The 14631-nt window shown below is 37.8% G+C and overlaps 1 protein-coding gene across 1 annotated transcript in view; it reads left to right on the top strand.

Moving 5' to 3' along the window:
- Nucleotides 1-14631, top strand: part of MTMR7 (myotubularin related protein 7) — a 38783-nt gene that overhangs the window by 6819 nt on the left and 17333 nt on the right. The window contains exons 2-7 of the mRNA XM_063310116.1: nucleotides 2042-2164; nucleotides 3984-4146; nucleotides 7373-7530; nucleotides 8638-8766; nucleotides 9890-10024; nucleotides 13142-13274. Of these exons, the coding sequence (XP_063166186.1) occupies nucleotides 2042-2164; nucleotides 3984-4146; nucleotides 7373-7530; nucleotides 8638-8766; nucleotides 9890-10024; nucleotides 13142-13274 (841 nt within the window). The remainder of the gene's footprint in view (nucleotides 1-2041; nucleotides 2165-3983; nucleotides 4147-7372; nucleotides 7531-8637; nucleotides 8767-9889; nucleotides 10025-13141; nucleotides 13275-14631) is intronic.

The following is a 14631-nucleotide window of genomic DNA, read 5'->3' as shown; positions in this document are numbered from 1 at the left end:
ATATAAGGTGGCAGTCTTAATCAGATTAATTAATAGCAAAGTAATTTTTAATGAGCAAGGACACTGTTTTATTAGTAGAGTTGCATGCTTGTCTGATGAGTTTAACCTACAATATATTAAACAGCACCTAAACACAGCTTCTTCCCCCCTTTTCTTCCTGTTCTGTCAATTTCTTCTTCTTACTTCACTGCCATCCAGTTTTGTTCTCTGCTTTCTCTTGGTTTTTGCTACTCTTCCCAGTGTTGTAACTTTTTTCTTCTTTCTTCTGTTGGAAAGAGGGACAGGCTATGTGTATTTTTGATTGTACTTGTGTGTTTTTTTGTGAATGAGGGAACTGTTTGTATATGTTGATAGGGGATCAATATCATTGACTGGATACCTTGTTTTGCCAAGAATTAAATTTAATAATATTTCATTTTATATTAAATTTGATTTCTTTTTGGCCCAGTTCTTCCTTTGGGGTGGGGTGGGGAACGAGTATGGCTTTTGGCAGATATGTTGTCAGACTTTACACCTGGCCTCACAATAAATCACAGCTCTCCTTATTCAGCAGTAGGCTTATCCTGGGAGAAGACTCTCAGATATCTAGATAGGAATCTTTACTGCAGGCAAGAATGAAGCCTTGAGATGATATACCCTACTGTAGTGCAAGGAAGTTGTGTGTGTGTGTGCATATACAGACATACAGAGTTGGCCAGTCCTTGATAGCCTTGGGAGGCAGCTCTTTATATAACGGGTTCTCTCTAGACTGGCAATCTCTGCTTCCTGCCTTACCAGTCTCATCTGTAATCATATCTACGCATGTTCATGTATGCACAGAAGTCCAACCCATGCATACATTTATTAGAGTGGGGGAAGGGAGAAGCTCCAGGATTTGGACCTATGTCTATAGGGTTTTCCTTGCATCCTATGCTTATTTTGTGGAAGGGGGTTTATATCAACTGCAAGGTTGTCTTCCATTGAGATAAATATAGTATGTTCTGCAAGCTAAACTATCTTTTCACTGAAGTTTTTTATGGACCTAAGTACTTTGATCTGACTATAAACTGCCTGAATTTAGATCTAATGTAACAAAGTTCATTCATCTACTGGGAAGAATGTGAGATGCACAGAAATAGTTCCCAGTGGACCTGTTTTATGGAAGAACTGTGCCATGAAAGTGGTTTGGCTTTCTGCTTATGTGACCAGCTTTTGACATAGGCCATTTAAAAATTAGCCAAGATACCGGCATGTAAGATCCCGCCAAGAAATCAGTAACTCATAATCCATTTTTTTTTTTCCAAGCAGCATTTTAAGTTCTGGAATTTCAGTCTTAAATTATTTTTACCAAACTAAATTCTCAGTGGACATATGGAAAGTAGCAATTAATCTAAATATAGACCATGAGAATTTGGCTTAGATATAACCCCAGATCTCATGGAAACACACATTTTGATTAAGTTAATAAAGGTAATTTTAGTTTTTTCAATTCCCATCATCATCCATACCTTGAACCTTAGGGAAAAAATGTTTAAACTTGATAATTCAAGTGTCATTATAGGCAAGAGATGAGTAAATTTTAACTTCCCACTTGATTTATTGTTTTTGATAACAATGGAATGGAATGGAATGTATTTCTAAGTAACCTAGATATATTCTGGTTTTTTTTTCTTTTCTTTTGTCTAAGTCCAATCCTCATATGTCCCAGATAGGGATCACCTTCAGTATCAATAGGTTTATTGGATATATAAAACATGTTTATTTAAAAAAGAGATGCCTGTAAGCAGTGCTTTGAGTTTGTTCATTTTTGTTGTCAGATTGATTCACAGCATTGGATTAGATAGAATCATAGCTTTTACATAACCAGGTGGCAACTCATCACTTTGAAATGTAAACACCAAAGAAGGGTGACATAAAATGGAGTGTTGCCTCTTTTAGTGTTGCCTCTTAGTGTAATATCAAAACATGATAGAATGTAACACATCTTTAAAAGAAAATATGGCTCTAAAACTCTTTCTAAGAAGTCTTGTGTTTGTCATTTTGTGCCTTTCTCTGTTTGTAGGTGGAAAATGTGCGCTTCATTGATGGAATGTCTTCCAAAAGAGCTGCATTAGGGACTCTGTATCTAACAGCCACTCATGTCATTTTTGTAGAAAATGAACCGGACAGTTGTAAAGAGACGTGGGTATGACAAGTTACTATTATATCTTTATAAATCCAGTAATCTGCACAAGCTATGACTTACATTTAGGACCATAAAATTTTCTGCAAACACCAAGCCAGTGAGGCCTATTAAAACACTTTGTGAATATTTGTGGACCTTTCACATGTGTCTATATCTGTGGTCATAAAATTCCTAGCCCTCAAGGACTCTTTGGATCCTTGAATCAAAGAGTTGAAAGAGGCCATTTAGCCTACTGAGTCCAACCCCTCACTTAGTGCCAAAATCCAAACAGAAGCAGCTCATGGCATCCAGGTGTCTAGTTTCTGCTTGAACACGTTCTGTGCAAGCAAAAGAGTTTAAAGCACTGAAATAGCAAGTAGGTGTGAAAGAACTCCAGTAATTCTTAAGAGTGTGGAACATGTCAACTAGGGATTCTTAATCTGTGGAACTGAAATACTGATGCTATCAGTCTTGAGCATTGTCCACAGTGCAATTAGAATCCAAAAATATCTGGAGGGCAAAACTTCTTTGTTTCATAAGCTATCATATTCAGAAGGATACTCTCCTCAGCTGGAGAGAACAGGCCTCATATCCAAGGGGTCTGTAGACTGAATAGAAAGACTGTCTACTCTTGAAATTCTAAAAAACAACCTTGTTACTTAGGTTCTTCAAGGGCAGGGCCAACTCAAAATATTTTGCTTCCAGAGATCAAGCAACAAATAGCATTCTCTCACTTTACCACAAAGCAAAGATGCATAGCATCCAAGGCCAGCAAGTTATTCTAGCTCCTGAGGCAGAAAATAAGTGAAGATGATGAGTTGGAAATTGGAGTTGTGGGGTGCAGTCCAGTAGTTTTGATGGGCCTGGGGCAGCATTCCCCAACTGATCTCCATCAACTATGTTGAGACTACCATTCCCAGAATTGTTAGCTGGTTGGTTGTGGAAGGGACAAAGCACTCATTTTTTTTCTTTCCATCGATTATCCCCATCCTTAAAGTGCTCCTCAAATTTATGTTCACCTGCATATGTCAGTTTTGAAATAACAGCTCTACTCTCTTCCTTGTAACATTCTGCCATACTGTCAGCTATGTTTTCATCTAGGAATCTCTAGGTTTGAAGTTTCAAGTGGCCATAGTTAGCATTTCAAAACCCCTTTAAAGAGCCTGAAACCGAAGTTCTGGGTTTATAATCTTTCTGTTCTAAAAGTCTCCCTGGTTTTTAAACAATGGCAAAACTCACAACTTCTAATAATACTTGAATTTCAGGGTGCCAGGCATATGTGGAATGCATTGAGCTATGGCTCTCATTAAAAAAAAGATATTGCAAATAAATGATATTGTTAAAAGAAATACATTCAACGAACTTCATAAAACGAAACACCAAAACTTAGAGCTTTTCATTAATTCATTGGGGCTAACTTTTTCCTTTCAGCCTGTCATACCTCACAAAGTTGTTTTTGTGGGGAAATTCCCATTTATACTGCCTTGAGCTGCTAGGGGAAGATGAGATATAAAATCCACTAAATACTTGTTTTTGGATCTCAGTTAACTAGTTAATTATAGCCTCCTCACTCTATGACAGCTGTGTCTGTATGAATTGTTCCCAGCAGATGTAGCTAAGTGATCTTCCACTCCACTAAGTGATCCTTTGTTCCACTTACTGATTCAAGATTCAGTTGCTCTTGTTCTCTGGGATCTTGTATGGCGCCAAAGCTTTGTTCGCCAGGCTACATTGAACATGATGTACTTTAAGGCACATCATACAGTTTTGATTGTATTAATTTATATAGTGGAATATCCTTAGCTTCTGTTTCGATTGACGTCTTATTTTTCTGTATCAGATTCTTCACAGCCAGATCTCTTCTGTTGAGAAACTTGCTACATCGGCTTCTGGTTGCCCTGTGCTGATTCGTTGCAAGAACTTCCAGAACATTCAGTTCATCATGCCTCAGGAAAGAGACTGCCATGATGTTTACATCTCTCTGATACGTCTGGCACGCCCAGGTATAGAGTGGAAGTTCAGGAGAGACACATGCATCTGTGCCGGCAGCTGGCCTGAGTAAAGTCCTTTCTCACAGGCATGGTGGACTCCTGCTATTCTGTTTATAAATCTCACTACAAGGAGGCTGAGTTGTTTGGATTCTATTTCACCCAAAGGTTCCATTGTACAGTGGTGAAAAGGCAATTCATAAATTTGTTTTCTGCATTTGATATTGTTGATTATTGTATTCAGTTGTATATTCTTTATTCATGTTCATATTTTTTCTTGTTCCTTTTGCTAGTTCTCTGCTCTGTTTTCCTGCTCTTTTTCTTAAAGGCTGTTCTGCTCCAGGGGCCTACAATTCTGTTCTGAATAATCTCCATTTACTTTTTATCTTATTCCATCCAGATTTACCATTCTTATAAGTTTGGAATTTTATTTCTTCTATGTCATTTGTCAGTATTATGCTCTGATATGGGACAAGAGTGTTTTCTGGAAAATGTCCTCTCTTTTTAGAAACTGGGTCTCCAATATAATCCCTGGGGGTGATTCTGTATGGACGATATGTTTATTGGCACCGACCAAGTTCCCAAGCCTTCCTAATGCATTTTGCACACTGAATTCCACAGGCTGCAAAATGGTCATTGCTAAAGGCTGCTGAAACAGCAGGGGAAGGAAAGCAGTTTAAAGGAGATGATTATCACAGGAATCTTTACAACCTAACCCAGCACAGTGTCAGCAATAATACTGCTGAGTTGTAGCTGGTGGAAGAAGGTCGGGGAGGGGGGCTTCAATGAATGGTAGGGTTAGCTATTTTGGAATGGAAGCTCCCTGGCTGATGGCTTTGGCTTCTAGCAGCTGACTTCCTTTCCAGATGGGAATTTAGTTCATTTCATAGGACTTCTCATGCTTCAAAAACTAATAATAAAAAGAAGTATTCCTTATTTGAAAAAGGGACATGGTGGCGCCGCGGGTTAAACCGCTGAGCTGCTGAGCTTGCCGATCAGAAGGTCGGCGGTTCGAATCCGCATAATGAGGTGAGCTCCCGTTGCTAGTCCCAGCTCCTGCCAACCTAGCAGTTCGAAAATATGCAAATGTGAGTAGATTAATAGGCACCGCTTCGGCGGGCAGGTAATGGCGTTCCGTTTAGTCATGCCGGCCACGTGACCACGGAAGTGTCTACGGACAAACGCCAGCTCTTCATCTTTGAAATGGAGATGAGCACCGCCCCCTAGAGTCGGACACAACTGGACTTAATGTGAAGGGAAACTTTACCTTTTTATTCCTTATTTGATTTAGAACACAGCTTTCTGCTCTGAGAGCACTAATAACACACAATTCAAATTTGATAGCAACAGTGGAAATCTGTGAATGAAGTTGATATGTTTCTGTCTCATGGCACTTCAAGAGATCGTACCCTCTTATATCGTACCCTCTTATCTAAAAAAAGTGAAATGTGATTCTTCAGAAATGATTATCTGCAATCATAGGTAGGCTAGTTTTGCATGGTACTTCCCTGTTGATCATACTGATGTTGAGTTGGCAACACAGGTTGATGGCTTCAGTCTGGCCTAATCTGTGTCCTGTAAGAGGACCACATCCTGGTTTTTGGTATACTTAGAACGTATGCAAGTCAGGCTATTTTGTATGTGTCCATTGTACAAGATGGATAACGATGCCATAAGCTACATGGAGAAAGGCCAAAATTTTCAGGGTTTGTTGCTTGAACCTGTTTATGCAAGAGCTAATCTTCTTTTAGAGTTAATCCTATTCATAACAGAAGGGCTATTTATCAGTCATAAATTCATAAATTGGCCATGCAGACTTCAAAATAAACCAAGAATGCTTCCTCTCCTTGAACAAGACCCTCATTTCTATTATAAACAGTCCTAAGAAATTAGCTAGTTTTCCCCAACCCGAAGCCCTCCACTTGTATTGCCATTTGTATTGAGCCTAAAGTGAAGTCTGTATTAGCTAGTAAAAGGGTGTATTCTTAAAGGACAAGAGCACTCCGATCAGGGTGTTTGTGGGGAAGCAGGGGGATCAAAGAAACCAAGAGGGTAGCTTTGATCATGTGTGGCCACCATCTCGACTTTTTTACCTCCCTACCTCCCGGATGCACTGGCTCTATTTGTGAAATAAATTCTTGAGCAGATTGCTACTAATTTACTTATGGCTTCACTGGGTTGATGCTAGGGTACACAGTTGATCTGTGTTAATTTCTGTTAAGTCCTAAGCAAGTCAGTAATTATTTATTTGATTTATATCCTGCCTTTAATTCAACAGCTCAAGGCAGAATACATAGAGTTCCCTCCTATTTTTCCCCATGATAGCAACCCTGTGGGGTAGGTTGGGCTGAGAGGAAGATCAGAATTTGGATCCTGAAGATCAAATACTCTCAGCTGATTTGATGAAACTTTTTCATTGAAAATGGTTGATTATGCCTATTTTTGAAAATGCTTTTTTGCCATTGTGATTTTTCTTATTTTCTTGTATATAATTGTTCTCTAAATCTGCTTCATTATTCTTGTACATCGCCTTGAACATTGTACTGCTAAATATAAAAGTGATTTATGTTTTACCTAAAACATAAAGGCAGGCTATTGTTTTGATTGTTTGAAAAATCAATGAAAAATAGAGTCAGATAATAATATAAAAATCAGGAATGCTGCTGTCATTAAGAACAAAAGATACATTGATTTTCTGTGCCATCATTTGCCACTTCCTTGCCTCCCAAATATTTCTAATTGTCTAAAGGCTCAATCCATGTTATGTCAGAATGAGAAAAATAATTTAAGGTATATTAAATCGGCTGTCTTCAGCACTGATTACACCAAATAATTTAAGCATGAATTAAATCTCATCCAATAAAGCAAAATTAATAAAACACAGAGACAGAAAAACAATGCTTCTTCTTTGCTCATCTGTTTTGTCTACCTGATATAAATAAAATTACCAAATAATCTCGGAGAAAATTGGCTGTCTCCCAAATTTTATCTTAAAGTGTCCAGACAAAGAAAATGCAGAACTGATCTGAAATCCCCTCAATAATTTTTGTACTGTCATTTCTGTAAATACAATGATAACGTTCTAAAGAATTTGGCTTTTTTTCTCCAGATATCAAAAAATGAACAGTTGGAACAATTAAGCAAATAAATCAAGCAAATAAATGTTGGTTTTGCCATTAATAATAATAACAACAATAATTCTAGTGAATAAATAGCAGCTGTCTCTTTTTCTTGCTTTCAGTGAAATATGAAGAACTGTACTGTTTTTCTTTCAATCCAAAATTAAACAAAGAAGAACGAGAGCAAGGCTGGAATCTGACAAACTTGATGGAAGAGTACAGTCGGATGGGAATTCCAAATAGTTTCTGGCAGATCAGTGATGTCAATAGAGATTATTGTGTGAGTTGCTGCTCTTGGAAAAGAAATGGTCTGAGGTCTAGATATTGTGATCCAAAATACCAGTGTATGAAAGACTTCTACTTCTATCACCTTCCAAGTAACTCAGTGGCTCAATTCACCATGAAATCCTTGAACCAGTAAATCTTGATTTGAGTTATGTGCCTTTGTAGTTTTCTACATAAACCTTGCTTATTGTTTATTCTTGATTTGTTAAACTGCTGGTTTCCTTACCATCCTAGCTGAGAAATTGTGATTTTAAACACAATCAGCTTCTGAGCTTAACTTCAGAGCCTGCTTTGTAATCAACAAAACCATTTCCCAGCTCATAAATCATGGATAATTGGTTTAATAAGATAGACTGTAACTGTTAAACCAGCTTCCAGAAAGGGAGTGTAAAGGAAGGAAGGCACTTAAAGTATTATATATATTCTTGGATTAATGAAGTAGAGTTCTCAACTTGGTGTCTTCCAGAAGTGTTGGACTACAGATTCCAGAAATTCCATCCAACATCTGAACTGGGTTATAGCTTAAAGAAGATGTATGACATGATCTTGTTATGCTCAATTTTCCTATCTACTCTATTTTGTTGAGTGCTTCTGCCAGAGCACATTCTTGAGGAATTCTGTACAGTGGTAATTGATATCATGCTTCATCTTTAACAAAATGTTGCTGAGAGTAGAGGTGTTGCAGAGAAAAAACATAATGTGCTCATTTTTGCTATGCGTTTCAGCAAGGCAAAAGATCTTGTTCTGAAATAAATCAACCTTTTGCATTTTTTCTGTTGCAACCCTCCAGATACACAAAGTCTAAACCTACCAGAATTTCCCAATTAGCTACCAGTTATAAAAGGTGTGTTATACTGTTCAGATTATTTGAATATTGATTTTGCTAATACATATGAGTGCAGGAAAATGCACACTTTTAAAACCTTTCTCTGAATTGTCATTCATTCTTCTTGGTTACCGTAAATGTAGTACACATAGATAACTATGTGTGAAGCAGTTTGGAATAATTCATTGCAGAGTGTTCTAAAACATAAATATATACAGACTGTTTCAACAAGCCAGTAAAAAATCTCTCATTTTATTTTCTTCTATTCTGGGACAGGTGTGTGATTCATATCCTACTGATATCTACGTGCCCAAATCAGCCACTGCTCATATCATTGTGGGAAGCTCTAAATTTCGTAGTAGGAGGCGTTTTCCAGCACTTTCCTATTACTACAAGCAGAATAATGTAAGCTTGAGATTAAAAGTTTAGATAATTTATTCAACATAGCCTGATTTTGAGTGTTGAAATAATTTTGAAAGAATTTGTGTCAAACAAGAATACAAAAGTATCTCCCAATGGAAGGAATGGATATACCATATCTATTTTCCTTTTGAAGATGGAGGTTATTATAGACCTTTTATAGAGAGGAAATTATTCATAAATTTGCTGGCCAAGGTAATCAGAGATTTTTACAGTGATTAATTGAACAGATTTTAATTAAGGTAATCCCATTTTAATTTTTATTATGTGATTCACGTGTCATCTCAGGAATGTAGGCCCATTTGATTGGCATTGTATCATCTGGAAAATTCAAAATGATAGCTTATGACAAATGAGTCATATAGGTCAGTTTGCTATGAGGACCTAAAAGGAACTAAAACACAATCAGAGTATTATAACTGTGCCTGAGTTTACTAAATAAATACACAATAAATTTAGAGCCAAGCGTGTGGCTGTTCTAGTCTGTCTGAAAATATACAACTTTTGACTCATTTTCATGGTTGAGGTATCAGAAGACAATTTGTCCTGAAGCCATTGTTATTGTTGTTATGATTCGATTTTAACCCACCTTTTTTATATATAACTCAAGGTGAAGAACATACCTAATATTCCTGCCTCCCTATTTTCCACACCACACAACCCTGTGATGAGGGTTGGACTGAGAGTCACTGGCCCAAAGTCATTATTCTACATCTTCCTACTTTAAATTGGTTGGATAAATTTATCTTTCACTGCATTTCAATCTGATGTCTGCTTGTAATATAGAAGTTAATTAAGTCTCTGCCTTTCCAGCCTGGAGGTCCTTCTGTTTAATCTCACAGTTATTTCTCTTTCATTGTAATTCACTTGAGACAATGAAACTTGAGTGTGTTATGAGTGCTTCCTTGAAACTGGATTGGGAGGGAAAGTCAGTTGGAACTGAAATGAAAAGCCTCCACAAATTTCACTGAGTTTCTGGGCTTTCAGTTAATTCTTCCCATGCCAGCCTCTAGTACGTCTACCACTTTCAAATTATTGATGTTACTGATTCCAGTTGGTCAACCCAAGTTTGTTACAGTATTTTTCTCTGTCTTTTGTTGTCTCATAGGCTTCCATATGTCGGAGTAGCCAGCCTCTAGCAGGCTTCAGCGCTCGATGCCTTGAAGATGAACAAATGCTACAGTTGATCTGGAAGGCAAATCCTGGAAGTGATTTTATCTATGTTGTTGACACACGCCCCAAAGTAAGAGGATTCAAACCCTGTTGTGTTTTTATGCAGAGTGTTGGCTGAAATGTCCCAGAAGTTCTACAATTGCAAAAAAAAAACATGTCAAAGCTGATTAGAGTGAATCAAACAGTTTTTAATTGCACTGAAGGGAAGTTTAAATGAGACTGTAAATCTCAGCATGTGGAAATATTATTTTATTAAGCCATTAGCAACACATGCTTTGCCTAGAGGAGTAGCATAGAAAAATGGGAACTGGGTTTACAGTCCTAAAATTAGTTCTTATCAGTAACCAAATGTATTACTGAATGTGGGGGGCTTCAGCAGAGAGAGTTGAAGTTACTGACTTGGTCCTTATTTTGACCCTGCTGTGGCATTGCTTGAAAAGATGAGAAGGTGTTTCTCTAGCAACTGTTTGAAAAACAGGTGAGCCTGAACTTGCAGGCTGAGCTTGGTTTTTTTTCTTTTTCCTTTTCTTTTATCCAAATAACAACTACCCTTTAAAGTAGGTTGGGCTGAGACAGTATAACTTCCAGCAGACAACAGATCTCCTTATGAAGGTCTCAGTTCCTGCTGATGAAGATTAGAAATTTGCGGAGTTCCACTGTTAACCATAGCTTGACTATAGACATATCTTGATATCACAGAACAGTTAGTAAAGTTTCTGATCCAAATATAGAATACAGTACAGACAATGGCTACAATAACATCACTATAAATAGAGAAGCATAAAGTATAAGACTTGGAAAGTAACTTGGAGATCATAGTCTCCTGTCTAATGCAGAAATCCACTACTGTATCATGTCTGACAGAGGGCCACCTGGTATTTACCTAAATGCCTCCAAAGAAGGAGAGTCTGCTTCTTCCCAAGGCTGCCTTTTCCACTGTTGAATAGCTCTTATTATTAGGATATTATCCTTTTGCAGTCGTAAAGTAATCATGATAATAATATAACTTTAATTGCATTTTGTGAGAAGCAGCAGAGGGCTCTCCAGCTTTGTAGGATTCCAGTGCATGTCCAAAGACTTACTTGTAGCATGGAGTAAAAAGGTCAACATTCCTTTTTATTTGCTTTTATTATTGTTAGCTGCCCAGAGTCACTGGTTTGAAATGGGCGGCTATATAAAATACATACATACATTAATACATACTGGAGCAGATAGCATTTGTACAAGCACAACTTGGTATATATTATCAAGGAAGCTCTCCAGACCTTTAACAGGATTTGCTAGGTTCTAGGAAATGGATATTCATTCCAGAGGACTTGTGCTATGGGCCAAACAACAACTCGTTGACCTCTGCCTTTTTTGTTGAGTGCAGCAGCATCCAAAAGGGTCTTTCTGGTTCAGCATATAAAATATTTGATTACACTGTCAGTAGGTAAGGGGAGAGAGATAGCTTGGGGTAGTGGTTAAGGCAGTAGGCTAAAAAACAGGAGACAGTCAGTTCTAGTCCCGTCTTAAGCGTGAAGCCAGCAGGGAGACCTTGGGCCAGTCACTCTCTCTCAGCCCTGGGAAACAGGCAATGGCATACCACTTCTGAAATCTTGCCAAGAAAACTGCAGGGACTAGTCCAGGCAGTCGCCAGGAGTCAACACTAACTCGAAGGCATACACAAACACACACAGGTAAGATGAGGTTCTGTGTCTAGAGCATAGTAGCATTTCTTATTCTCCCTCCTTTAATAAGCATTCATTATTAATGAATTCAGTGGTTCCTCTAGCAAGTCAGACAAGGCCATCAATAATTCGGCATCTGAGAACAGATTGGGCCAGTTCTACATCCTGTGGCCCTGAAGAGAGGTTGCCATCTTCTGGATGAATTGTACAGCTGGAATCACTGTTGAATTTAAAAGCTCCAAAGTATTAGAAGGCAAAGGTGTGACAGCAGTTCTTATTTTCATTTCATGGCTTTTAAAAAAATACAGAATGCAATCCATATTTTTATTAATAAAATTCACAATCCAATAATGTGGAGCGCTCTTTTCTCCCCTTCTTTCTTTTGGCAAATGGTACTGTTCCTACTTCCTCTTCATTATAAAGGTGGGAACATTATGTCAGAGGTCTGAATGGACACAGTTACGATGCTAAGAGGAAAATTCATGGTTCAATCATCTGCGAAGGCCCTTTTAATATTTCTAAGGAAGTACCTATTTGATTTCTAAAATCTTTGTTTAAATTACTGTCATCAAAATGTCTTAAATTCAGTTCTGTTGTTCTATAGCTAGACTTGGCAGTGAGCAGTAGGCAGAGATTCTCAATGGCTATGGTCACAAGAACTAACTCTGTTGGATCTAACTCTGCTGGGCACCTGAATGTATCTGTTTGACTGTGTCCTATATAAGGTAGATAGACAGTTTAGAAAAATAGTTTATTTATTGATTAGTCTTATGACCATATAAAAATTAAAAATAAAATAAAGGTAAAATATAAGGTCTATTTCCAAGATAAAATAGGCAAAAGAAAATATGTGTATAGTATATCCTTAGGCAAAGGGCCCCGAGCATCCTACCATTGTTTGAATTTATAGTCACATACGATTTATGTAAAGAGAGCTAAGAATCAGCGTAGCATAGTACTCAGCCAGTGAGCTTTGCAGCTGAGCAGGGATTTTAATTCCAACGCTTGTGAGCCAATATGAATTCCTAGTTTGGAGAAGGCAAAATTAGAGCACTTAAAATATATATAGACCAGAAAGCACTAAATTAAAAATCTGTGTACTTATTAAGTGATGTTGGGCCATTCACTCTCAGACCAACCTACTTCACACGGACAGTTTGGAAGATAGAGGATATTATGACTCTCATAACAATCTGAGTTTCTTGGAGTAAAGATAGGATAAACTTCTAATAGTTGAGTGTCAAGAAAGGAAGTTACACAACAACTTCAAAAGAGGTTCCAATTAGGTACACACTGAAAGCCAGGTACCTCAGCCTGGCTTCTTCAGGTGTGTTGGGACTGCACTGGAATCACTACCAGCTCTGGAGGATTTTGAAGTTGGGTCTTTAGTGTTTAGATATACAACTTAGTGAAATACTGGCATTTGTTTTTATGTTGAGCATCATGCCATTAGGGTAACAAATGGAAAGTTATCCGTTCTGACTCATTCAAGTCTTTTTTTCCCTTGACTTTGGCAGCTCAATGCAATGGCAAACCGAGCAGCTGGGAAAGGGTATGAAAACGAAGACAATTATTCCAACATCAAGTTTCAGTTCATAGGTATTGAGAACATCCATGTCATGCGAAGCAGTCTCCAAAAAATGCTTGAAGGTAAAACCTTAGCTTTGTAGATGCTGGGGGTAGCTTTGCACCACTTGAGATCCATCTGTCTTTTCTTAATGGCCTGAGCTGAATGTAAATTAAGGTTATATGATATGTAGCTGACCTTACAGGGGATTTGGTTCATTTCTTTCATATCTGACATACTGTTTACTGTGCTTGTTATCTAATCAGCCCACATTCTCATTTCTGCACATTCTTTTTATACAATTAATTATTTTTTTAGTGGTGATAGGCAGATCTGGAATGGCAACGTGTCAAATTAAATGGATTTTTCCATTTATTTAATTACAAGGTTAAAAACACAGGGGCAATGGCAAAATACAACAAAGGCAGTGTAATGGTCATATATTGTAAAACCTAAAAGTTAAGACTTAGAAACCAGAGAAAGAGAAAAATTAATTAAAGATACAATAAAGCAATATAAAACAAAAATAAAACAGAAATAGAATAAGATAAAAAAGCAATACAATAAAAGAGGAAAGAAAGACTTTATAATATAATTAGTCCAAGATTAGGACATTTATGCCTCCGTATGGAAATTGCTGCAAATAAAAATTGCAGTGGCAATGGCTTTTAATGGAGCTTTTGCTTAGTAACTGAATTCCTCACTAAATTAGTCCACTTTTGAACTCCAGGTCAGCTGTTACCATCACTTGCTCTCGATCTGAGGTTTCGGACTGCAGTTTAGGACTTTGTGGACTTTGCTCAGTCAAGTGGAGAGCAAATATTAACTTTGATATGGGAGCAAACCTCTATTTTGGCTCTATTTGTGCTTTGCAAACAGGAGGTAAGCCGTCTCAGAGTAAATCCAGCTGCTAATGGCTTGTGCTCCCATCTGCGTAGATGCATTAATCATTTGACAGGCTTTTTGCTGTCAGTGGTCCACTGTTATGAGGATAGTTCTGGGAGATACTGTTTTGAACAGGCCCTTTTGTGATCAAGTGCAAAGAATCACTCAGTGAAAAATTAGATCAGTCCTCCCAACCTGATGCCCTCCAGATGTGTTGGAGTTCCAACACTCCTAATTTCCCAACTCATAGGGGATAAGTACAGCCTGACATATATGAAGGGCACCAGGTTTGGCACACCTGGATTGGCTTAATCTAAGGTTACCAGATATGGATATAAAGGTGGGATTTTGGAAGCTTTCTGCAGCCTCTAGGAAAGGGGCCTGCCACACCTTTAGATGTGCACGCATGGAATTTCTCACCAATAGGACTTTGAATGATTCAGCATCTGGCTTGATGGGAAAGAGCTCTTGACAACTGCATCCCTCCTATATTGCAAGAAGTATTTTTTTATTCAGGTCAGAAGCTGGGGGATGGCCAAGCTTACACAACTGTAC

This window comes from Candoia aspera, chromosome 8, assembly GCF_035149785.1.
Source record: "Candoia aspera isolate rCanAsp1 chromosome 8, rCanAsp1.hap2, whole genome shotgun sequence".
In the NCBI taxonomy this organism is placed as follows: Eukaryota; Metazoa; Chordata; class Lepidosauria; order Squamata; family Boidae; genus Candoia; species Candoia aspera.
Note: the sequence above shows the minus strand (reverse complement) of the source record. Positions and strands in the feature narration are given on the sequence as shown.